A 25,791-nucleotide genomic window follows, 5' to 3' on the forward strand; every position below is an offset into this window, starting at 1 on the left:
CACGCCGTTTAATCACCCTCACCTCTCATCTTCAGATGAACTGTTCTGGGAGGAAACATATGAAACGTTACACTGGTGTTAGATGAAGGAAAATCAGGGTTAGGGTTTAAGGTTAAATCACGGTTAGGCTCCAGTTGTCCATCACAGCTCACATCGTTACGGCTGACTCATTGGGTAGAACTGAACAGAGGGGGTTAACAGAGTGGAGGGGGGCAAAAAGAGAGCTCTCTTACCCTTCTGCCCTTTGGCCCAGGGACCCCTGCTGTACCCCTCTGCCCCTGAGGACCCTGGGATGTAGAGCAGGATGGAAAGAGGGAGGGTAGGGGGAGAGGGGAGAGAGAGAGATGGGGGGAGGGAGGGTTGGAGAGAGAGAGATTGTTATTGAATGTCTTCAATATAATTCATGACCGTTCATTTCAGTTGCACGGTTCACAAATGCGGAACAGGTGAGACATTATCCAATCAACTACATAGTAAATCAGATTATTTCTGTTTGAAATGAGGCAGACAATCATCTAAAATCGCTCAACCCTATCCGGTCGCCTACAGACAGTCCAAATGAGCAAGAGGAAATAAGCTGTTTACAGTGCTCTTTAACAGTCTATTGAAGTACTTTCTTTATGGAAGGCCAGACTTTAATGTGGGAAAGAGGCAAATTGATATTGAATCACCCAGTTACATGTTGTGTTAATAGTGCAAATCAAGGAGAAGGAAAAATATAATTTACGACAAATCTTCCCACTCGATTTAAGTATTCATATTATACCGCAATTAAAGTGTTTACGATAGCTAGACCAGACATAAAATAGGAATCAGGGGAGTCAATGTATTTAATCTCTTCACTCCATTAAGTTCATCATTTATGTGTCACAAGCCCAACTGGGAGGAGGAAAAGATAACTCCTCTTCTCCCACAAGTGAGAGAGAGAGAGAGAGAGAGAGAGAGAGAGAGAGAGAGAGAGAGAGAGAGAGAGAGAGAGAGAGAGAGAGAGAGAGAGAGAGAGAGAGAGAGAGAGAGAGAGAGAGAGAGAGAGAGAGAGAGAGAGAGAGAGAGAGAACCATCCTAACATTCTATAAATTGGGATCCAAACACAGTTCATATCCAAGTTGATGAACACTTACAAGTGGGCCTTGCAGACCGACGTCACCGGGACCTCCTGGTATGCCTGGATACCCCTTGAACCAAAACAGAAAACACAATAAAGGACAGACAGTTAGAGAGAAAAGTGAATTATGTGCAGAAATACATATGCAAAGGAAGATGTTAATTCTAGTGGACTGGGGCCATGTAATTTTTCCTTCATTGATTGAGAAGCGTCTCCCCTTCAGCGCACTAAGCTCAAATTCAGGCCAGAGAGCGCCACAACAAGAGAAAGGAACAGGACCAAGATTTCTGTTTAGTACAGGGAGCAGTGTGTGTCCAACGTTGTACAGAAGTATGCCAACAGTAAACTAACAGAAAATTGCTGAGCTCAGCAAAAACATATTTAAAGAGAAACTCCATCCCATCATCTCAAAACAAAACAATCTTGACAAGGTTTACATCAACACTGAATTATTCTTGAAGCCCTTGACTTTGTGGTTCTGCTCCTCGGCAGTGTGGCTGTGTTACAGGACAGGAAGGTTTGGCCAGGGTCACCATCACTTATCCCACAGACAGACAGAATGGGCTGCTGCCGGCAAGCCAGGGAGCCAGCCAGGCAGGGAGCACAGGAAAGGGAACCAAATCCACAAACCTGGAGCTGTCTGTCTATCTGTCCACCACAGGCCATAGGCCAGCTAAGAACATGACATGGGCCAGCACCTCTCTGTCTCTTTTTCCAGACATACACAACAGAACAGGACAGCACCCAAAGAGCTCAGCTACACTACAGCGATCACAGACAGACAGGGCATAACCAAAGGGAGACAGAGACACAGGTCACAGACAGAGAGCTACAGGTCAGAGCTACAGAATAGAAGATCATTCACAGAGCACCCAAGGGGAAGAGCTGGAACACAGCATTCATACTAACAATATAAAGGACTAAGAACCTGGAGGCTCCAATTGAGATTCGTAGTATTTTGATTTCAATAACATTTAAAAGAAATTATGTATGAATATTGGAAAAACTAATTGTTGATTTGGCAAATTGTTCAATATATTGTTGAACATAATATACTCCAGGGGCATATCAATGTTCAAGTTGGATCTCTGATACTTTTATGATCCAAGTTGCAAGCAATCTAGTAATTTGCAGGATGTGCAATGATACATGTGAAAGGAGAGCCATGTGATTGTTTACATTCACTTTAAAACTAGCAGAGACCCTACTCTGGAACTCTGATATGCCCAAAGAGTATATTATGTTCAACAATAATATTGAGAAATTAGACAAATAAAATGTTTTGTTTTTTCAATAGTTACGTTCATATATTTCAATATTCATATAGAGTACCAGTCAAAAGCTTGGACACACCTACTCATTCAAGGGTTTTTCTTTATTTTTACTATTTTCTACATTGTAGAATAATAGTGAAGAGATCAAAACTATGAAATAACACATATTGAATCATGTAGTAACCAAACCAAGTGTTAAACAAATCAAAATATATTTTATATTTGAGGTTCTTCAAAGTAGCCACCCTTTGCCTTAATGACAGCTTTGCACACTCTTGGCATTCTCTCAACTAGCTTCATGAGGTAGTCACCTGGAATGCATTTCAATGAACAGGTGTGCCTTGTTAAAAGTTAATTTGTGAAATGTCTTTCCTTCTTAATGCATTTTAGCCAATCAGTTGTGTTTTGACAAGGTAGGGTTGGTATACAGAAGATAGCCCTATTTGGTGAAAGACCAAGTCCATATTATGGCAAGAACAGCTCAAATAAGTAAAGAGAAACGACAGTCCATCATTACTTTAAGACATGAAGGTCAGTCAATACAGAACATTTCAAGAACTTTGAAAGATTATTCAAGTGCAGTCACAAAAACCATCAAGCGCTATGATGGAACTGGCTCTCATGAGGACCGCCACAGGAAAGGAAGACCCAGAGTTACCTCTGCTGCAGAGGATAAGTTCATTAGAGTTAACTGCACCTCAGATTGCAGCCCAATAAATGCTTCACAGAGCTCAAGTAACAGACACATCTCAACCAACTGTTCAGAGGAGACTATGTGAATCAGGCTTTCGGTTGAATTGCTGAAAAGAAACCACTACTAAAGGACACCAATAAGAAGAAGAGACTTGCTTGGGCCAAGAAACACAAGCAATGGACATTAGACCGGTGGAAATCTGTCAATTTGAGATTTTGGTTCCAACCGCTGTGTCTTTGTGAGACGCAGAGTAGGTGAACGGATGATCTCTGCATGTGTGGTTCCCTCCGTGAAGCATGGAGGAGGAGGTGTGATGGTGTGGGGTGCTTTGCTGGTGACACTGTCAGTGATTTATTTAGTATTCAAGGCACACTTAACCAGCATGGATACCACAGCATTCTGCAGCGATACGCCATCCCATCTGGTTTGCACTTAGTGGGACTATCATTTGTTTTTCAACAGGACAATGACCCAAAACACACCTCCAGGCTGTGTAAGGGCTATTTGGCCCAGAGGAAGAGTGATGGAGTGCTGCATCAGATGACCTGGCCTCCACAATCATCTGACCTCAACCCAATTGAGATGGTTTGGGATGAGTTGGACCGCAGAGTGAAGGAAAAGCAGCCAACAAGTGCTCAGCATATGTGGGAATTCCTTCAAGACTGTTGGAAAAGCATTCCAGGTGAAGCTGGTTGAGAGCATGCCAAGAGTGTGCAAAGCTGTCATCAAGGCAAAGGGTTGCTACTTTGAAGAATCTCAAATATAACATATATTTTTTAACACTTGTGTTATTTTTCCTAGTTTTGATGTCTTCACTATTATTCTACAATGTAGAAAATTACTACTTTGAAGAATCTCAAATATAAAATATATTTTGATTTGTTTAACACTTGGTTTGGTTACTACATGATTCAATATGTGTTATTTCATAGTTTTGATCTCTTCACTATTATTCTACAATGTAGAAAATAGTAAAAATAAAGAAAACCCTTGAATGAGTATATGTGTCCAAACTTTTGACTGGTGCTGTATATACGTATTTATTTTATTGAAATCTAAATACTACTCATATAACAGAGTAAGCGGTAAAGCTTCATATGACACACATTTTTGCTTTGTAGCACCTATAGATGAAACATTATGTTGGCCTGGGTAAGGCCAAAATGTCATAAATATTGCAACTTTGGTAAATTTTCCATCATACTTTTAATTACAAATGTCAAATATATGTCAACAATCCTTCCTCCCAAATGACAATTTGTGTCCTGGTTTCATGAGGAATCACTCAATGACAGTATACAGAACACTAAGACAGGTACTCAGACCTGAAAGTCAAATATATGGAAAAGCATTCCTACTCAGAGATGGACCACAACTACAGTAGCTACATCATACACTGACATGCAATGCATACGGGGTTCAGATTTACAGTTGATCATTCACAGACAAGACAGAACCAGAGATAACAAGACAAGTGCTTTTGATTTGCCTCCAAACACCTTAGAGGCTGGGACTAAGCAGTCAACCTGCCACTAGTGGAACGGTTCCAGACACCCTCGCTAAGTGGTGCATATATAGACGTTCTGAACTTACCCTGGATCCCTTCTCGCCAGGAGGACCCAATGGACCTGCAGGACCACGGTCTCCCTGAGAAACAGAAGACACAGGGGAGGAGAGGGATCATTAACCGCTGAACCAACCTCAATGGGGCAGCAGGTAGTCTATCGGTTAGAGCGTTAGGCCAGTAACCAACGTTCGAATCCCTGAGCCGATAAGGTAAAACATCTGTTCATGTGTCCTTGAGCAAGGCACTTAACTCTAATTGCTCCAGGGTCGCCGTTGATAAATGACCCAGGCCGTGACCCCACTCTCAGGGAGAGTTGGGATAAGCAAAAAACAAATTTATAATTCAGATAAATATAAGCACCCACCAAATTATTATTATTAACTTCCATACGTCAAACCCCACCACCCACTGCTGCACTTACAGCTCATAAACCCAGGCCTTGAAACTAGAGTGATACGCTATGGGAGAGCCTCCTAAACACACAAGTGATGGCTTTAAATATGTGGGCCTTAAAGGAAAACTCCAACCAAAAACTATATTTTGGTATTTGTTTCATTAGTCCATTCTGGACATAGTCCCAAAATGTGTTGCTTGTCAGCAATCAAGTTTTGAAGATAGGTAACTTTCAAAATATTTTCAGTTTGCATCATATGATGCTGCATTTTGGGGGAATGTGTGTGTGTGTGGGGGGGGGGGGTCAAGTGCAAGTGCCGGTTCAGGTAATTTATCTATTTTTTGGGGGGGGTTGGGGGGAGAGAGCTGCCCTCCCGTTGGGGTGGGAGGGCCAAGAGACCAGAGGTGGCTTGGGTTGGGGTATAGGGTTTGAGCAGAGCCTGAAGGTAGGGAGGGGCAGTTCCTCGTGCTGTTCTGTAGGTAAGCACCATGGTCTTGTAGTGGATATGAGCTTTGACTGGAAGCCAGTGGAGTGTGCGGAGGAGCGGGGCGACATGAGAGAACTTGGGAATGTTGAAATCTAGGCAGTAGGAACACAGCAATGGCTGGGTGATGTTTGTGAAATCATTGTTGAAGACGTGAGGGTGTTCCGTGTTTGTTTAAATCTGTCTGTCTGTCTGCCTGGCTCTGAGCGTCTGGCTGATGTATTTTGACAGCCTAATGGCCCCCCCCAAAAATGCTACCTTTTCACCGGCATCTCCTACTCCCCCTGACGTCCCGATCAGGCCCGCTGGACCCTGAGAGAGAGAGAGAGAGAGAGAGAGAGAGAGAGAGAGAGAGAGAGAGAGAGAGAGAGAGAGAGAGAGAGAGAGAGAGAGAGAGAGAGAGAGAGAGAGAGAGAGAGAGAGAGAGAGAGAGAGAGAGAGAGAGAGAGAGAGAGAGAGAGAGAGAGAGAGAGAGAGAGAGAGAACTATGTAAGGATGGGGAAACCACTGCTATCACATGCTTGTAAAAGGAAATTACATGAAGGAACCAGGGGGAAAATCCCTCAATGAAGATGAGCACATAAAAATGAACAATGTAATTAATTTATACAAGCAATGTTTTATGTTGTTAAAAAAGTAATGAGGCAATGCAGTCAAATGCCTTCACAATATTCACAAGCCATATTCCTAGGCTATACACTGCTGTAGATAAAGAAATGAGCGGCATATACATTGTATGTGTATATGCCGGAAGGTATGTGGACACCAGCTCGTTGAACATCTCATTCCAAAATCATGGCCATTAACATGGAGTACGTCCCGTCTTTGCTGCTATAACAGCCTCCACTCTTCTGGGAAGGCTTTCTACTAGATGTTGGAACATTGCTGCGGGGACTTGCTTCCATTCAGCCACAAGAGCATTAGTGAGGTCGAGCACTGATGATGGCCAATTCGGCCTGGCTCGCAGTCGCCATTCCAATTCATCCGAAAGGTGTTCGATGGGGTTGAGGTCAGGGCTCTGTGCAGGCCAGTCAAGTTCTTCCACACCGATCTCAACAAACCATTTCTGTATGGACCTCGTTTTGTGCACGGGGGCATTGTCATGCTAAAACAGGAAAGGGCCTTCCCCAAACTGTTGCCACAAAGTTGGAAGCACAGAATTGTCTACAATGTCATTGTATGATGTAGCGTTAAGATTTCCCTTCACTGGAACTAAGGGGCCTAGTCCAAACCAATAAAAATCAGCCCCAGACCATTATTGCTCCTCCACCAAACTTTACAGTTGGCACTATGCATTGGGGCAGGTAGCATTCTCCTGACAAATCCAGATTAGTCCGTCGGACTGACAGATGGTGAAGCGTGATTTATCACGCCAGAGAACGCGTTTCCACTGCTCCAGAGTCCAATGGCTGCGAGCTTTACACCACTCCAGCCGACGCTTGGCATTGCGCATGGTGATCTTAGGCTTGTGTGCGGCTGCTAGGCCATGGAAACCAATTCATGAAGCTCCCGACGAACAGTTCTTGTGCTGACATTTGAAACTACCAGAGGCAGTTTGGAACTCGGTAGTTAGTGTTGCAATTGAGGACAGACGATTTTTACACACTACGCGCTTCAGCACTCGGCAGTGCGGTTCTGTGAGCTTGTGTGGCCTACCACTTCATGGCTGAGCCGTTGTTGCTCCTAGACGTTTCCACTTCACAATAACAGCACTAGCAGGGCAGAACTGACTTGTTGGAAAGATGGCATCCTATGACAGTGCCACATTGAAAGTCACTGAGCTCTTCAGTAAGGCCATTCTACTGCCAATGTTTGTCTATGGAGATTGCATGGCGGTGTGCTCGATTTTATACAGCTGTCAGCAACGGGTGTGACTGAAATAACCGAATCCACTCATTTGAAAGGGTGTCCACATACCTTTGTATATATAGTGTACATGGTATATTATTGGGGGAGCATTTTGTTTTTAAGGGCCTCTAATTTCTTTATTTATAGTATATTTTTTTAACAGCAGCAGTTTTCTAAAGTTTGGAATGTGCATATCACCTTTGTTTGCTTCATATACACTACTATATCCATGGAATTAACCTGACTCTACTGTGTGTTATTCCAACCAATCTTGAGTAAATAAAGTATACTGCTGTATCCACCATTTAACCAGGGCTGATTCTATAATGTGTTCTGCCACCCAGCCTTATGAAGTAGGCCTACAGCAGCAGAGTTATACTCTAGCTATAAGAGTGATCCAACATCCCACTGACCTTCGCCTAACACCTGATGACCGTTTGCTAACAAAGAGAACGCTGGCTAATGTAAAAATGAGAATCCATGTGAAGAGAGTAATCACTTCCAGATCAGTCATCTGGATTAAGGGCTGAGGTTTGGCCCAGCACCAGAGTCTACGGAGAGGAGAGGAGCAGATAGGATATGTGAGGAGCAGCGTCTCTTGCCCCAGTGCATCCTGGAAAGAATAGTTGGAGGCTGGTGAAAACATATCCCTAGTCTGGCAAACCGCTAAACCCAATGTGGTCACTGTGGTTGTCTTACTATGTATGAGGCAAATTTGCATGACCCATTTTTCATTCTTGTACAAGAGACGTACTGTACTTAGACAACGTGTGTTTTTTTGTGGCTACATTTCTTGTATTTTTCCCAATCTATGTTCTATCTTTCCCCATCATGTCTTAGTTACTCAATAAGTGGTGTGTTTGACAGAGACAGGCCAGATCTGTGGCAGGTTAGATGTAGTGTGTAGAACTCCAGTCTGAGTCCGAGAAGAGGGATGTGTAGAGCGGGGATCGGGACAGACAGAGACATACACAGAGTCAGAATGAGACCACACTTCTGGACTGCATTAGTTGTAGATGGGATGAAAGGAAGAGGGAGAGGAGGAGGGGAGGAAAAAGGGGGATGAAGAAGGGAGGTTTACCTGGAAAATCTAAAGCCAATGCCATCTGGCAGTTGCTAAACAGAGAGGATGCTGGGGCTGGGGCAATATGGTGCGAAAGACACACACAGACAGACACTGCAGTTCTGTACAGTACACTGCGTCCTCTGAACACTCCTGTGTGTGACAGTTGAGAGTCTCTGAACACTCCAGTGTATGGATGGGAGTCTTAATCATCCACAGCCATTGTGATAAGAGTATGTACATTCCTGTCTGTTCTAATGTATACAATAAACAACAAGCTAGCTTATGAAAACACAGTAGGCAACCGTAGAACACATCTCTACTGTAAGGTATAAGTCCCAGCATAGCCCCAAGCATGCAGGCAACTGATTTGTACTGTAGTGTCTGTGAGTAAAGGCAGGCAGCCTGGAGGCATGGGAACACTAATCCCTTAATTGAGGCATGAAGTGGGACAACATGGCGGTATACCATATACTCCATACACCGGGTATTTGGAAATAGCCATGGGATGGTTTTTCAATACCGTCAATACCGTTGAAACTATTTCTTAGAAGTTTTTAAATACATTTGAATGTTTGTAGATACTTTTTAAATAAATACCTGCAGTCAACTTGTGCAATACGTTAGGAGATAAAGAAGATCGCGTTCTTCATTTCACCTGTCGCATACATTTTCATTATGAAGCTTACCGGGAGGCTCCAGTCAAGTGGTGTTTGTTTACAAGCACACGACGACGAGACACCGGTGGGGGAGGGGGAAGTCCAGGGGGCAGGAGGGGGACAGGGGGAGCAGGTAGCTGACTAGTGGTGGATATTCAGCAGCCTGATGGTCTGGGGGTAGAAGCTATTAGCCAGTCTTACAGTTTTTGCAGCAAACTGTGTGTAGCATTTTTGAGTTACTTGTATAACTTTATGTTTAGGTCAGAGACTGTATAAAATGTTCGCAATGCGATCGTTTAGCATTTAGTTAGTATTCGCTACGGGATTTGACATGAACTTGTTAGCATTGCTAACGTTCGGATTACAGAGGCAGTGGGGTTAGAAAATAGCGCCCTTTGTGTTCAGTGCCTGCATTACCGAATATCCCGGTATGGCACAAGGTCGGTATGAAGGTATGACAATCTGGATACCCCCCAAGCATAGTATCCTGTATGTTTAACTGTAGGAAACTGGTTCAAGGGCTTTCCCTCTATGACAGGGCCTCTTCAGATGGGGCTTTCAGTTTTAGAGCTCAGTCTGCAGCGATCTGCTTTCTCAGGTGTGTGTCTCTGTCTGCTTTCTCAGCCCTGGGTTCAGCTGTATGTCACAGTGAAGGTTATGAGAAGAGCAGAGCCGCAGCCAAGGAGAAAGACTGAAATAACCATTATAGGTACTGTACAAGAGAATGAAGACATTCTCTGTTGTCAAGTGCTACTAGTCTCTGGCACTTTCTCTTTCTCGCTCTCTCTCATATACTCACAACAGGTGAACATGAGTATCGTGTGTGAGTGTACTGTAAAGACAGCATTAAAAACATGTTTCAACGCAAACCACGAACCTGTCAATGCCCTCAGCAGCGATTCAATTCAGAGGCATTTCATTTTTTTATTACTGTGATTTGATTGGAGGGTCACCCTGAAATGGAACACTTGACGGGCCAATCCAATTTCGTAAAAAATACAGCATATCATAAAAACTCCCAATAAATCGGTTCAAACGCTTTATGGGCAACATGTTGCAGTAAGGGCTCTCTAGGTGACACAATAAAGCCTTAGGGAACACAAACACAAACAGCTCATGAATATCCTGACCCAGGGCTAACCTGCAGTTAGCCAACCTATCCACAGTCTCTCTCAGACCTTCCAGATCGTATTTATTTGGAAAGTGATGTAATGGCCTTCATTAGAGACTCCATGTGTTTCCAAGCTAATATTTTGGCTTCTCCTTGGCTTCAAAGGTCCCTAGCTCGCTAGCGACAGTCTGTGGTAAGTGGTTAATCCCTCTCATATGTGCTCTACTACGCAACAAAAGGCATGTGTCCCAAATGGCACCCTATTTCCTACATAGGGCTACATAGGGCTCTGGTAAAAAGTAGTGCACTATGTAGGGCATGCCATTTGGGATGCAAACTGTCAGACGCACACAAGGCTTGTTCGGTAGCAGTGGGTTCCACAACGCACACACTGCAAATATTAGCATTAAGAGGCCTGATGAACACAGAGAGACATAATGCATTAAGATATGAGATGTAAGGGAGGCTTGTGTGTGGATTTCTTGCATGGGAAAACATGTTGTTGTATTTGTATTGAGTATCAGAAGACTATCCGGACCATAAAATAACAAAGACAGACTTTTGAAACATTGCAGTTTTGCAGTTAATTAGACCAATCCAAAGTGATTGTATTGTTCCACAGATGTTTTCGAAAAATAGTCGGGCCACTGATGTTTTTGTTCCATTAGTAGTGGAGCCATTAAAATACATGTTATTGATGAATGAAGATTGATTATCATAGATTGATTCAGACACTGTCCAAACATCTGTATCGTCATATTTTTTTTTGTAGTGCATTTGTACTGTATACTTTTACAGTTTGTGTATGTTGCTAAGGGCAACAACAAGAGTCCAGTTATGCAGTTAGTTTCCTTGAAGATACATTTTTACCCCCCAAACAATTGGGTCTCGCACAAACAAACGAATGCAAGCCCAAAATGAGGTCACTTCCACAGAACATCACTCACTGGAGCTCCTTATCCTTTACGGGATCGGTGTCCCGTATACGGGACGGTTGAGCTAACGTGCGCTAATGTGATCAGCATGACTGTTGTAAGTAACAGCAAACTTTCCAGGACATAGACATGTCTTATATGGGCAGAAAGCTTACATTCTTGTTAATCTAACTGCACTGTCCAATTTACAGTAGCTATTACAGTGAAAAAATACCATGCTATTGTTTGAGGAGAGTGCACAAAAACAAAAGACAGCACAAACGACTTAGATACATTCACCTCTGAAGGTAAATAATTTACTTACATTCAGTAATCGTGCTCTGATTTGTCATCCTGAGGGTCCCAGAGATAAAAATGTAGCATAGTTTTGTTTAATAAAATCATTTTTTATATTAAAATGTAGGAACTGGGTTCTACAGTTTGAACCCCTGCTGTCTCTGGCTCCACACCCACCCCACCCGTCCATCTAGATGTGTGAAAGTTAGTGTATATACTAATGATCCATCATGTATGACATTCCTGGGAGTGTGAAAACTAAAATGTTGTATTACCATATGATTTTTGTGTGTTCTCAATAGTTATGTACTTGAAAATGTGGCCTTTCTCCTGCATTTCAAAGATGATGAAAAAAACAAAAACCATAGAAAAGGCATATTTTTTTGTTTGTATTATCTTTTACCAGATCTAATGTGTTACATTCTCCTACATTAATTTCACATTTCCACAAACCTCAAAGTGTTTCCTTTCAAATGGTATCAATAATATGCATATCCTTGCTTCAGGTCCTGAGCTACTGGCAGTTAGATTTGGATATGTCATTTTAGGCGAAAATTGTCCGATCCTTAAAGAGGATTTTATACTCTACAGCGGTGGTCTGCCAATTTCTGGATAGAAACACACTCATTTTATGCATGGAGCAAATTCCTCTCTAGGACATTAACTGTAGGTCAGAAGGATACCAGCAAGACATAAAAAATACTAATGTAGCTTCCTCTATGCTCCTGCCTCCTACTCCTCCTCCCTATTCATCCTCCATCACCCCCTCATCTACCTCCATCACCCCCTCCTCTACCTCCATCACCCCCTCCTCTACCTCTTTGCCTCAATCAATTCCTCCTTTATCCTTTCCCTCCTCCTTCCTCCACCTCCCTACCCTACTAAACCACTTAAGGACCCTTACATCTCCATCTCCATCACTGCAGTCAGACTAATGAAAGCCAACCAACCACTCTACATCAACGTTCTTCCTATACTATGGGGATAGGGAAAACATAATGAAAACCTTCATGATCTCGGCAGGAAGTAGTGGCTTAATTACTTATTCCAATTACTGTATATTAACGAATTGGAAGTATCTCATCTTGCCACTAGCTCTGCCGTGTTTTCATGTATGCATAGTCAGCTCAAAACACCAGACTCACTTGCGGTCCGTTTTTTCCAACGCCGCCAAGTTCCCCCGTCTCCCCCTGAAAACCAGAACATCAAAACAGAATATTAGTTAGCTAGATTTCTGTGTGTTAAGATATTAAGATCCAGCCGTTGGTTGCACCGCCACATGATCAATAGCTTGCACACATGGAAATGCTCTTGATTTCTTCTGTTTCTTTCACTCCTGTGGGTTGCCATTATGCTCTAATGACAGCCCAAGGAGAATTCCTTCTCGTTCTTAATGAGGTTCAACACATTTATTAGAGAACCAACCAGCAACACGTTGAACTAACTTAAGTACCCAATTCACAAACACAGGGACACTGACTTACTGCATGTCATTCAGAGGAAAACACTAAAGTGTAATTCCTATTGATAAACCTCTGCTACATTGTGTAGCAATGAAGACGATGGCACAAGGCATTGTGCTGGGTACACACCAGGGGAAACCGACTGTTCCTTTCATTGAAGCAATGGAAGTTCAAGGCCGATCTTGGTACTGCATGCATTTTTAGTAGAAAACAGGATCCCCCATTATAGTGGAATGGAAAAATGGCCAACTTCATGGTCAATCATCATGTAAATATTTTCATTTTTTAAAGAAAATCACAGTACTAATAATTGCTTCTAATACACCAGATGTACAGTATGTCCTTGAACTGATTATTATAAATCGTACACAGAAGAAGTTATAAGGATAATTTAGCTGTTAATGGCAGCCTGCAGTACCCTGGTCGGCCTTCAACTCGATTTACTCAATGAAAGGTGGCAACACTGAGCTAGCCTGCAAAGTCACTTCCTGGAGTAGCTCAAACTGCGTATGTTATGTCTCCAAGAGACGCCATCTTAACCGACTTAATTTGGCTTCAATGCGCTGTTGAGTCTTCACATAGGAATGAATGATCGATGTCACATGATCGATGGTTTTGAGTGTACAAAAACATTATGAACACCTGCTCTTTCTGTGAAAGCTTTGATCCCTTATTGATGTCAAATGTTAAATGAAGGGGAGGAGACAATTTAATGAAGGATTTTTAAGCCTTGAGACAATTGAGACATAGATTGTGCATATGTGCCATTCAGAGGGAGAGTGGGCAAGACAAAATATTTAAGTGCCTTTGAACAGGGTATGGTAGTAGCTGCCAGGCGCACCTGTTTGAGTGTGTTAAGAACTGCAACGCTGCTGGGTTTGTCACGCTCAATAGTTTGTATGTACAGTACCAGTCAAAAGTTTGGACATACCTACTCATTCAAGGATTTTTCTTTATTTCTACTATTTTCCACATTGTAGAATAATAGTGAAGACATCAACATTATGAAAGAACACATATGGAATCATGTAGTAACCAAAAAAGTGTTAAACAAATAAAAATATATTTTAGATTTTAGATTCTTCAAAGTAGCCACCCTTTTCCTTGATGACAGCTTTGCACACACTTGGTATTCTCTCAACCAGCTTCACCTGGAATGCTTTTCCAACAGTCTTGAAGGAGTTCCCACATATGCTGAGCACTTGTTGGCTGCTTTTCCTTCACTCTACGGTCCAACTCATCCCAAACCATCTCAATTGGGATGAGGTCAGGTGATTGTGGAGGCCAGGTCATCTGATGCACCACTCCATCACTCTCCTTCTTGGTCAGATAGCCCTTACACAGCCTGGAAGTGTGTTGGGTCATTGTCCTGTTGAAAAACAAATGATAGTCCCACTAAGCACAAACCATATGGGATGGCGTATCACTGCAGAATGCTGTGGTAGCCATGCTGGTTAAGTGTGCCTTGAATTCTAAATAAATCACAGACAGTGTCACCAGCAAAACACTCCCACACCATTACACCTCCTCCTCCATGCTTCACAGTGGGAACCACACATGCAGAGATCATCTGTTCACCTACTCTGCGTCTCACAAAGACATGGCGGATGGAACCAAAAATCTCAAATTTCGACTCATCAGTCCAAAGGACAGATTTCCACCGGTCTAATGTCCATTGCTCGTGTTTCTTGGCCCAAGCAAGTCTCTTCTTCTTATTGGTGTCCTTTAGTAGTGGTTTCTTTGCAGCAATTCGACCATGAAGGCCTGATTCACACAGTTTCCTCTGAACAGTTGATGTTGAGATGTGTCTGTTACTTGAACTCTGTGAAGCATTTATTTGGGCTGCAATTTCTGAGGCTGGTAACTCTAATGAACTTATCCTCTGCAGCAGAGGTAACTCTGGGTCTTCCAGTCCTGTGGCGGTCCTCATGAGAGCCAGTTTCATCATAGCGCCTGATGGTTTTTGCGACTGCACTTGAAGAAACTTGAAAAGTTCTTGAAATTTTCCGGATTGACTGACCTTCATGTCTTAAAATAATAATGGACTGTCGTTTCTCTTTGCTAATTTGAGCTGTTCTTGCCATAATATGGACTTGGTCTTTTACCAAACAGGGCTATCTTCTGTATACCACCCCTACCTTGTCACAACACAACTGATTGGCTCAAACGCATTAAGAAGGAAAGAAATTCCACAAATTAACTTTTAACAAGGCACACCTGTTCATTGAAATGCATTCCAGGTGACTACCTCATGAAGCTGGTTGAGAAAATGCCAAGTGTGCAAAGCTGTCATCAAGGCAAAGGGTGGCTACTTTGATTTGTTTAACACTTTTTTTGGTTATTACATGATTCCATATGTGTTATTTTATAGTTTTGATGTCTTCACTATTATTCTACAATGTAGAAAATAGTAAAAATAAAGAAAAACCCTGGAATGAGTAGGTGTGTCCAAACTTTTGACTGGTACTGTTTGTGAGTATCAAGAATGGTCCACCACCTAAAGGACACCCAGACAACTTGCTGTGTGAAGCATTGGAGTCAACATGGGTTAGCATCCCTGTGGAATGCTTTCGAGATCTTGTAGAGTCCATGCCCCGACGAACTGAGGCTGTTCTGATGGCAAAATAGGGTGCAACTCAATATTAGGAAGGTGTTCCTAATGTTTTGTACACTCAGTGTATACAGTCATTGGTACACACCAATTAGCTCTAATTAAGTAACATGAGAAAAAAGTCTGGAATTCTACCCTTTTGTTAACTTAAAGAAAAAACTTTTAACCAAGACCTCAGGAGTAGTGAGCATGCCATGTTGATTTGATAGTGTGTTTTCTTAAAAAAATGAGGATTTAATGGAATTAGTCAACCTGGTTATTGCTCACTGTTCTGGAATCATTCTGGAAAGCTAGCTCACGATTAGACACTTAACATGGGTGGAAGGCCAATGGAAAGTGATGGTTAGACAAACACACACTCGACCATATCAGCAAATGGACTTGATCGACTCACATTACGTTGGCTGGGAGGCTGGTGGTTTGTCTAAACAGACCAATACTGTATGTACCAGAGGAGGCTAATGGGAGGAGCTATAAGAGGACGGGCTCATTGTAATGGCTGGAATGGAATCTTGGAACGGTATCAAACACATCAAACATATGGAAACCACAAGTTTGACTCCATTACATTTATTCCATTCCAGCGTAAACAATGAGCCCGTCCTCCCATATCGCCTCCCACCAGCCTCCTCTGGTATGTACAGTATTCAAGCTGTTAGTAACTTCTTACCTTTAGTCCCTCTGGGCCTGGTTCGCCTATGTAGCCTTTCCTCCCAGGTCTACCCTGAGAAAAGAAAACAAATACTGTTGATTACAGGATACTCACGCTTCTTTTTATCACATCTCATCTCAATTGCTTCCTGTCAAAACACCTGAGTGCATTAACAAATACATATGAAACACCTGGAGAAGGATGGAGGTTGGGGCGAACAGGAAAACATGCACAGTGGTGTATCTACGTTGTGATAGGATGGCAGGCTGAAGACACTTACTGTGGGGCCAGGACCGCCAGGAGGGCCAAGGGGTCCCTCATCACCCTGAAAACACAGTAAAACTGTGAAACACAGTGCAATACATTGCATACAGCTGGATATGGTAATATCACTTGGCACTGGCAGTAACACTGGCTGAATAACAATCCCAATTTCTCATCCCATCTCATCCCATATGCACAGATCTACTAATGTTCATGCCACAAAGGTCATGCAACAGCCTGTGTGTTCCAGTGTGTGTGTGTGTGCCTGTGTTTGTGTCTGTGTGTGTCCTACCATCAATCATTGTGTTCTCTCTATCAAAGTCACCTGGATGTTTCTCTCCATGTTCAATACCTGAAGGAGCGCTTGATAAATACAATGATAAGCATACCTGATTTCTGTCTCCACTACATACTGTACAACGTTCTGCTTTGAGGCATTTTCTCTGATCACTTTAAGTGAAAGTTAATTACATCAATGCTATAGTGATTGAAGTCTACAGCATTTTCTTGCAGACTATGCAATAATACTCTGTGCATGGAAAGAGAGAGAGAGAGAGAGAGAGAGAGAGCGAGGCACCTCCCAACTTTGAGTTGGGTCCCAAAACTAACACTAGCACAATGGAAAGGTGTACGTACTGTACACACTGCCAAGACTTCCGTTCTTATTTTCCACTGCTGCCTGGAAAACTCCCGGGCTTGGCCAGCCTTGTTTTATTAGCACCCAGTGATGAATCATGACATCATACAGTACAGTGGAACATACCCTGAGACTACTCCACACAATCTGAGCCTGGCAACACAGCCTGAAACTAGCAATGCTGCCTCAATACTGGTGGCAGGTTGAAATCCTGAGCATGAACATATTCTATGAACTCGCATCTATTTCATGATCAAATGCAAACACGTTATCTTATCTTAACTAATTTTATGCAAATGACCTGGCTTGCTAGCTGCATGTTTAGTTGTGTTTGTGCAGTATTTTGAGTGTAATCTATTTAGTGATGATTGAAAGGAGAATGAAAATGTCTTACCTCTATTCCTTTTGGCCCTGGTGGTCTCTGTGGCCCTCTGGCACCTTGGAGACCCTGAAACAGAACAGGATATTAGTGAAAACATACACATTAATCCTCAAAATTAAGTATGTTGTCTGGGATAGAGTTGAGTTGTGGAAACAGTGCATGCCTCTTTTTTATTTTATTTACCTTGGGTCCAGGAGGGCCGTTGGGGCCTGGCACACCGATGTCTCCAGGAAAACCCTGAGAAAACAACACAGGGTGAAATACAAAAAAAATAAGTTAAAAAGGAACCACCTACAGTGGGGAAAAAAGTATTTAGTCAGCCACCAATTGTGCAAGTTCTCCCACTTAAAAAGATGAGAGAGGCCTGTAATTTTCATCATATGTACACGTCAACTATGACAGACAAAATGAGAAAAAAAATCCAGAAAATCACATTGTAGGATTTTTAATGAATTTATTTGCAAATTATGGTGGAAAATAAGTATTTGGTAAATAACAAAAGTTTCTCAATACTTTGTTATATACCCTTTGTTGGCAATGACACAGGTCAAACGTTTTCTGTAAGTCTTCACAAGGTTTTCACACACTGTTGCTGGTATTTTGGCCCATTCCTCCATGCAGATCTCCTCTAGAGCAGTGATGTTTTGGGGCTGTCGCTGGGCAACACAGACTTTCAACTCCCTCCAAAGATTTTCTATGGGGTTGAGATCTGGAGACTGGCTAGGCCACTCCAGGACCTTGAAATGCTTCTTACGAAGCAACTCCTTCATTGCCCGGGCGGTGTGTTTGGGATCATTGTCATGCTGAAAGACCCAGCCACGTTTCATCTTCAATGCCCTTGCTGATGGAAGGAGGTTTTCACTCAAAATCTCACGATACATGGCCCCATTCATTCTTTCCCTTACACGGATCAGTCGTCCTGGTCCCTTTGCAGAAAAACAGCCCCAAAGCATGATGTTTCCACCCCCATGCTTCACAGTAGGTATGGTGTTCTTTGGATGCAACTCAGCATTCTTTGTCCTCCAAACACGACGAGTTGAGTTTTTACCAAAAAGTTATATTTTGGTTTCATCTGACCATATTACATTCTCCCAATCCTCTTCTGGATCATCCAAATGCACTCTAGCAAACTTCAGACGGGCCTGGACATGTACTGGCTTAAGCATGGGGACACGTCCTGCACTGCAGGATTTGAGTCCCTGGTGGCGTAGTGTGTTACTGATGGTAGGCTTTGTTACTTTGGTCCCAGCTCTCTGCAGGTCATTCACTAGGTCCCCCCGTGTGGTTCTGGGATTTTTGCTCACCTTTCTTGTGATCATTTTGATCCCACGGGGTGAGATCTTGCGTGGAGCCCCAGATCGAGGGAGATTATCAGTGGTCTTGTATGTCTTCCATTTCCTAATAATTGCTCCCACAGTTGATTTATTCAAACCAAGCTGCTTACCTATTGCAGATTCAGTCTTCCCAGCCTGGTGCAGGTCTACAATTTTGTTTCTGGTGTCCTTTGACAGCTCTTTGGTCTTGGCCATAGTGGAGTTTGGAGTGTGACTGTTTGAGGTTGTGGACAGGTGTCTTTTATACTGATAACAAGTTCAAACAGGTTCCATTAATACAGGTAACGAGTGGAGGACAGAGGAGCCTCTTAAATAAGAAGTTACAGGTCTGTGAGAGCCAGAAATCTTGCTTGTTTGTAGGTGACCAAATACTTATTTTCCACCATAATTTACAAATAAATTCATTAAAAATCCTACAATGTGATTTTCTGGAATTTTTTTCTCTCAATTTGTCTGTCATAGTTGACGTGTACCTATGATGAAAATTACAGGCCTCTCTCATCTTTCTAAGTGGGAGAACTTGCACAATTGGTGGCTGACTAAATACTTTTTTTCCCCACTGTAGTTGTTTGATTGACATCATTAGTCACATGACTGATGTGATCGTGTAAGTTTGATGCCACACCTTTATCTAACACGACACACCTGAACTCCTGAACACACCTAAATGTATACAATTACTTTATATTCCATTCTATAACATCATAATTTCTGTATGTCTGCGTACAGAAAGAGAGTGTAGGATTATCCACATAGCGTGACAACATGCATGTACATTGCCATACGTGGCAGGGTAAGGGTCAGGGGAGAGGGATGCATTTGGACCCACTGACCCTCTTTTTTAAATATACTACTTTATTTATGGTTCTCAATTATGAGAATAGAGAGCACACTGCCCTTTTGTAAGCCACAGTTGGTAACAGTGATAAATATGTATTTATAGAGAGTCAGGGCTTAACTGTCTTATAGGAACATGTTGTAAAGGGGGTGATGGATAGAGATGTTGGCTGAAGACTGTCAGACACACCTGCCTCAGTATGCCATGGCTGGCTCAGTTAAAACAGGGGTGGGGGAAGGGGAAAGGGGTAGAGGGGTTGGAGTGGTGGGGGGAGAGTTGATGGGGAGAGGAGGAGAGGGGGAACGAGATGGGTGAGAGGGGGAGGGAGAGAGGGGAATAGGGATCGAGAGAAGGGGGAGGGAGAGAGGGGGAGAGGGAGTAATGGATGACGACCCATCAGATTTACAGGTGTGGCATTTTAATAGTGCCAAAGAGTGTTAAATGGAGTTAACCTTTCTAGGCTCCTTGATCTTGACAAGGCAACAAACAGTAAAATACAACGACCATAATGTAGAGTTCTAACATTTCTAGGATGGACGATAAAGAAAGTGAGACATTGTTGGATTCAGTTTGATTAAACATGTGTTTCACATGACATGCACACATCAAGAACATTACAGGATCTGTTTATTCCCTTTAATGGTAATTTCCTAATCTCCTGCTATCTGTTAGATATGCTAGACTGAGAGTAAATCAAAACCAATGTGACACAGGGATGAAGGAAAGCTTACTTTATCTATTTCTGTGATGGATTTATGGAGTGCTATAAATGTATACCTCAGATGGCTCAGTTGGCTTGGTGAGTGTGTCCTGTCCTCCCAGGTTGGACTCTGTCCCCCAAGTTCACTACTGTGTCCTATCGTTTGCTTATCTGGGTCGTTCCACGAAATGAGTGCCTTTTGCGTCCATTTCATATTTTAAGTAGAAATTGTGCACCAATATTGAATTTTAAAAGCCTATATTAAATGATTTGCCCTTTAATATAGACCACATGGAGAATTTAATCAATCAGATTTTTTATATGAAAGAAAGACTTGCTAAAGTGTAAAATTCATCATTTTGACATGAGCTCCATGCACCCTCTGTGACTTCTAGGAAGATTTTAAGCCACTTAACCCCCCGCCACTTTATCCATGTTTCACCATCATTGTAAAGCCCTAGTTATTCTGTTATTTTGACAAAGTCATTTCTGAAGATTATTATTTATTTCATGTGATTAGTGATTCATTTATGTCTGTCAACCCTGTTTGCCTGACCACGTTGATGTTTATTGGGATGAATCTTGTCCTGGACTAGATGGGTCAACTGCAAAGTCAAAATATGGCTATATATTCTAAAAATGTATGAAAACAAATACATGCCCCTTGGTCTTCATTTAAAGTGTCAATCTGCAGTTGCTACATCAATTTTTAGACTTATAAATGAATGATATGTACCCATTGATTCTTGAAGAATACCTCATAAGGTTAGGGTTGTGTTTAAAATCAGATTTTATGACTTTGTGGCTGTGCCAGCTAGTGACTACCCTGCAGCGCTGCCTCCAGTACATGAGCCATCCCAATAAACGCCAACCTGCGTTAAGTGAACTGAACTCTCATTTTAATATGGTGAAACTGTTCCTTTTTAAATATTTATTTCAAAAGAAACATTGAACATCTAATAGTAAAATGATAGTGTAAATGTAGGTGATCTGGTTCTCCTGTTTCTGGCCATTTGCTGGAGTTTTGTGGTGGAACATTGATCAGATCGAGCATTTATTTTTTCTGTGAAGCTTGCATTCAATTGCCACTCCCTGTTGCACACAACAAGCTTCCATTCCCCCTTTCACGAGGGGATTTACAGCTCATTTTTTAAAGTTGAAATCATCAACCCTGTTACAGTCAACCCTGTTACGGTCAACCCTGTTACTTAATAAGCAATTACAATAGTCATTATTTTTATTTAACCTCTTTGGATGGGAAAATGTAAACAGTAGATGGGTTGTTCCACCAATTCAGTGCCTTTTGAGAAGTGTAACTTGGTAAAAAAAAAAAAAAAAGTTTGATTTCACCAAATTTTTACATTCTGTCATAAACAGCACATGTTCAACTTAATAAAAAACACAAGTGTCTGTCTCATTGACCAGGACAGGAGCTGAACATGACCTGGCCTTGGAGGGAGGCAGCAGCCATAAACATAGATATGGAGCAGTCATAAAAAATCACTACACTGGACCTGTGGCCATGGCTTCTACACACTGTCTTATCTGTGTGTGTATCTATGCAAGTATCTTTGTGTATATTCAGCTGACACAACCTGTGAGCAACCATAGTGATGGGTACAGAGGCACTATCAGGCAAGGCAATAACTATAGTTAATATGGACCTGTGCCCAAGTTGCTTTTACACACTGTCTAATTAGAGAGTAAAGATACCGAGAGATATGTGGGGCTTGTAGGGTTTTATGGTGTTAGTGTAGTGATAGTGTTTTATGGTCATGTCTGTGTTTAGACTGAAGGATCAGTTACTTCCATCCCGTCCCGTTGTATTTTCCCAGTGTATCTGTTTACAACCTGACCTCCGGACAGAACACAGTTAATGGAGCAGAGAGTCTCAGACAGTCTCAGTGCCGTTCCTCTATCCCATCTCTGCTATCTCATCTCTGCCACCAATTTCCCTCTGGGACAATAAAGTTGAAACTTGAACTTGAAACAATCTAATCTCTGACAGGTAATAGGACAGGGATACGATATGGTCCCAACAGAACAAGAATTTGAACTTGACTATAACAACACTGTGTAGCAACAGACGCTTAGATCAGGATGATATGTTTTTTGTTGTTGATTGGTTCAGTTTGCATGATTTACTTGTTTTACCATTTATAGCACGATATGACAGAAGTTTATGACAGAATATTGAGCTTTATCAGTAGCTCAATGGCCATTAAAGCTACAGACTGTAATATCACGCATCTAACAGAGTGTGGCTTTAATGATATCAGTGTTTGTTGTCTTACCTCAGGTCCTGGTGGGCCGAGAGGTCCCTGCGGTCCGATGTCACCCATCTTACCCTGTCAGACGGAGAGACATGAAAACATGAACACAAATAGTGGAAACATCAATGCCAAGCATCTTTCTCTTTTCTTCTCTATCACTCTCACACACAGATTATGCACAAAAACAACATGAGGCATATAAAGGCTTGGCACTGAAAGCGTCTGTTTTTCTGTAGTAAGTATTCACCATCACTCCATTTGACAGTTGCCAATGTTTCCGAGAAGGAAGGCACGGTGTGTATTGTTTTGTCAAATATTAATATGGTCTTTCTGTGATGCCACAGTGACCGATAGTGTGTGATTGCGGGCTGCTATTCGGGGATTTCCTGCATGTGGGTATTCCTGGATCTGCAGTAACGCCCCCCTCCCCTTTGATAATCCCATTGGTTCCTGCATGTGGCTTGTGTTTATGTGACACTGGATATTCTGGGTTTCCCCTGATTGTCTATGTGATTAAAATGTGGGTCAAAAGGGAAATAAAAGTATTATCAGAGTTGTTTGTTTGTTGTTTGTTTTGTCAAAACAAATATTCATATGGTCTTTCTGTGATGCCATAGTGACTGACTGACTGGCGTCTACAGCCCAAGTGGATTTGCCAGGGAGGGCAAACACTTGCTCAGGCAGATGTGAAGCGTACCCATAATAGGACAGCTTCAGCGTTGAAATATGGGAGCTTCTTTGCAGTGTATTCACTTAATACTATGCCAAAGTGTGCATGTTTTAGCTTTCTATGCTAACCCCATTTAAAAAATACTATTTCAGTGACTTAACACTGTAGAACGCAAAAAAACGCTACATTGTTTGTTGCCTGTCATCGACTCATGCAGGACCTAACAGATGGTCTTAATACATTGCGTGAATTTGTCATAATAGTTTTCAGGCAGAGAGTTTTAGTTTCAGACAGTTGCAGTGCATTTGGAAAGTATTCAGACCCATTGACTTTTTCCACATTTTGCTATGTTACAGCCTTATTCTAAAATTGATTACATTCTTTTTTTCCTCATCACTCTACACACAATACCCCATAATTTTTGGCATATTTATTAAAAATAAACAACTGAAATATGACATTTACATAAGTATTCAGACCCTTTACTCAGTACTTTGTTGAAGCACCTTTGGCAGCGATTATAGCCTCGAGTCTTCTTGGGTATTACTCTACAAGCTTGGCACACCTGTATTTGGGGAGTTTCTCCCATTCTTCTCTGCAGATCCTCTCAAGCTCTGTCAGGTTGGATGGAGAGCATCGCTGCACAGCTATTTTCAGGTCTCTCCAGAGATGTTCGATCGAGTTCAAGTCCAGGCGCAGGCTGGGCCCCTCAAGGACATTCAGAGACTTTGTCCCGAAGCCACTCCTGCGTTGCCTTGGCTGTGTGCTTAGGGTCGTTGTCCTTTAGGAAGGTGAACCTTCACCCCAGTCTGAGGTCCTGAGCACTCTGGAGCAGGTTTTCATCAAGGATCTCTCTGTACTTTGCTCTGTTCATCTTTCCCTCAATCCAAATCAAATCCAAATCAAATCAAATGTATTGGTCACATACACATGGTTAGCAGATGTTATTGCGAGTGTAGCGAAATGCTTGTTCTTCTAGTTCCGACAGTGAAGCAATATCTAGCAAGTAATATCTAACAGTTCCACAACAAAAACCTAATACACACAAATCTAAGTAAAGGAATGGAATAAGAATATATAAATATATGGATGAGCAATGTCATTATCAGAGTGGCATAGGCTAAGATGCAATAGATAGTATAGAATACAGTATATACATATGAGATGGGTAATGCAAGATATGTACAGTAAACATTATTAAAGTGGCATTATTAAATTGACTATTGTTCCATTTATTAAAGTGGCCAGTGATTTTCAAGTCTGTATGTAGGCAGCAGCCTCTCTGTGCTAGTGGTGGCTGTTTAACAGTCTGATGGCCTTGAGATAGAAGCTGTTTTTCAGTCTCTCGACCCCAGCTTTGATGCACCTGTACTGACCTTGCCTTCTGGATGATAGCGTGGTGAACAGGCAGTGGCTCGGGTGGTAGTTGTCCTTGATTATCTTTTTGGCCTTTCTGTGACTTTGGGTGCTGTAGGTGTCCTGGAGGGCAGCTAGTTTGCCCCCAGACTAGTCTCCCAGTCCCTGCCACTGAAAACATCCCCACGGCATGATGCTGCCACCACCATGCTTCACCGTAGGGACGGTGCCATGTTTCCTCCTGAAGGGATGCTTGGCATTCAGGCCAAAGAGTTAAATCTTGGTTTCATCAGACCAGAGAATCTGGTTTCTCATGGTCTGAGTCCTTTAGGTGCCTTTTGGCAAACTCCAAGCGGGCTGTCATGTGCCTTTTACTGAAGAATGGATTCTGTCTAGCCACTCTACCATAAAGGCCTGATTGATGGAGTGTTGCAGAGATGGTTGTCATTCTGGAAGGTTCTCCCATCTCCAAAGAGGAACTCTGGAGCTCTGTCAGAATGACCATCAGGTTCTTAGTCACCTCCCTGACCAAGACCCTTCTCCCCCGATTGCTCAGTTTGGCCGGGCGGCCAGCTATAGGAAGAGTCTTGGTGGTTCCAAACTTCTTCCATTTAAGAATGATGGAGGCCACTGTGTTCTTGGGGATCTTCAATGCTGCAGACATTTTTTGGTAGCCTTCCCCAGATCTGTGGTTCGACACAATCCTGCCTCTGAGCTTTACGGACAATTCCGTCGACCTCATGGCTTGAGTTCTGCTCTGACATGCACTGTCAACTGTGGGACCTTATATAGACAGGTGTGTGCCTTTCCAAATCATGTCGAATCAATTGAATTTACCACAGGTAGACTCCAATAAAGTTGTAGAAACATCTGAAGGATGATCAATGGAAACAGGATGTACCTGAGCTCAATTCCGAGTCTCATAGCAAAAGGTCTGAATACTTATGTAAATAAGATGTTTCTGTTTTTTATACATTTGCACAAATTCTACAAACCTGTTTTCGCAGTGTCATTATGGGGTATTGTGTGTAGATAGATTTTTATTTATTTAATCCATTTTAGAATAAGGCTGCAAAGTAAAAAAGTCAAGGGGTCTGAATACTTTCTGAATGCACTGTATATGGTCTGTTAGTAACAAAGTGCAAGTAACTAAAATATACAGGGTGTTTACTGGAGTTGTTCCATTAATTAAGTGACGCGC

The 25,791-nt window shown here is 42.3% G+C and overlaps 1 protein-coding gene across 1 annotated transcript in view; it reads right to left on the reverse strand.

Moving 5' to 3' along the window:
* Positions 1 to 25,791, reverse strand: part of LOC311148665 (uncharacterized protein) — a gene marked incomplete at its 5' end in the record, with an annotated part of 169,361 nt that overhangs the window by 88,992 nt on the left and 54,578 nt on the right. The window contains 6 exons of the mRNA XM_084185648.1: positions 4,667 to 4,720; positions 16,155 to 16,208; positions 16,417 to 16,461; positions 17,432 to 17,485; positions 17,603 to 17,656; positions 22,586 to 22,639. Of these exons, the coding sequence (XP_084041774.1) occupies positions 4,667 to 4,720; positions 16,155 to 16,208; positions 16,417 to 16,461; positions 17,432 to 17,485; positions 17,603 to 17,656; positions 22,586 to 22,639 (315 nt within the window). The remainder of the gene's footprint in view (positions 1 to 4,666; positions 4,721 to 16,154; positions 16,209 to 16,416; positions 16,462 to 17,431; positions 17,486 to 17,602; positions 17,657 to 22,585; positions 22,640 to 25,791) is intronic.

Source organism: Coregonus lavaretus (genome assembly GCF_964263955.1).
Source record: "Coregonus lavaretus genome assembly, chromosome: 21".
In the NCBI taxonomy this organism is placed as follows: Eukaryota; Metazoa; Chordata; class Actinopteri; order Salmoniformes; family Salmonidae; genus Coregonus; species Coregonus lavaretus.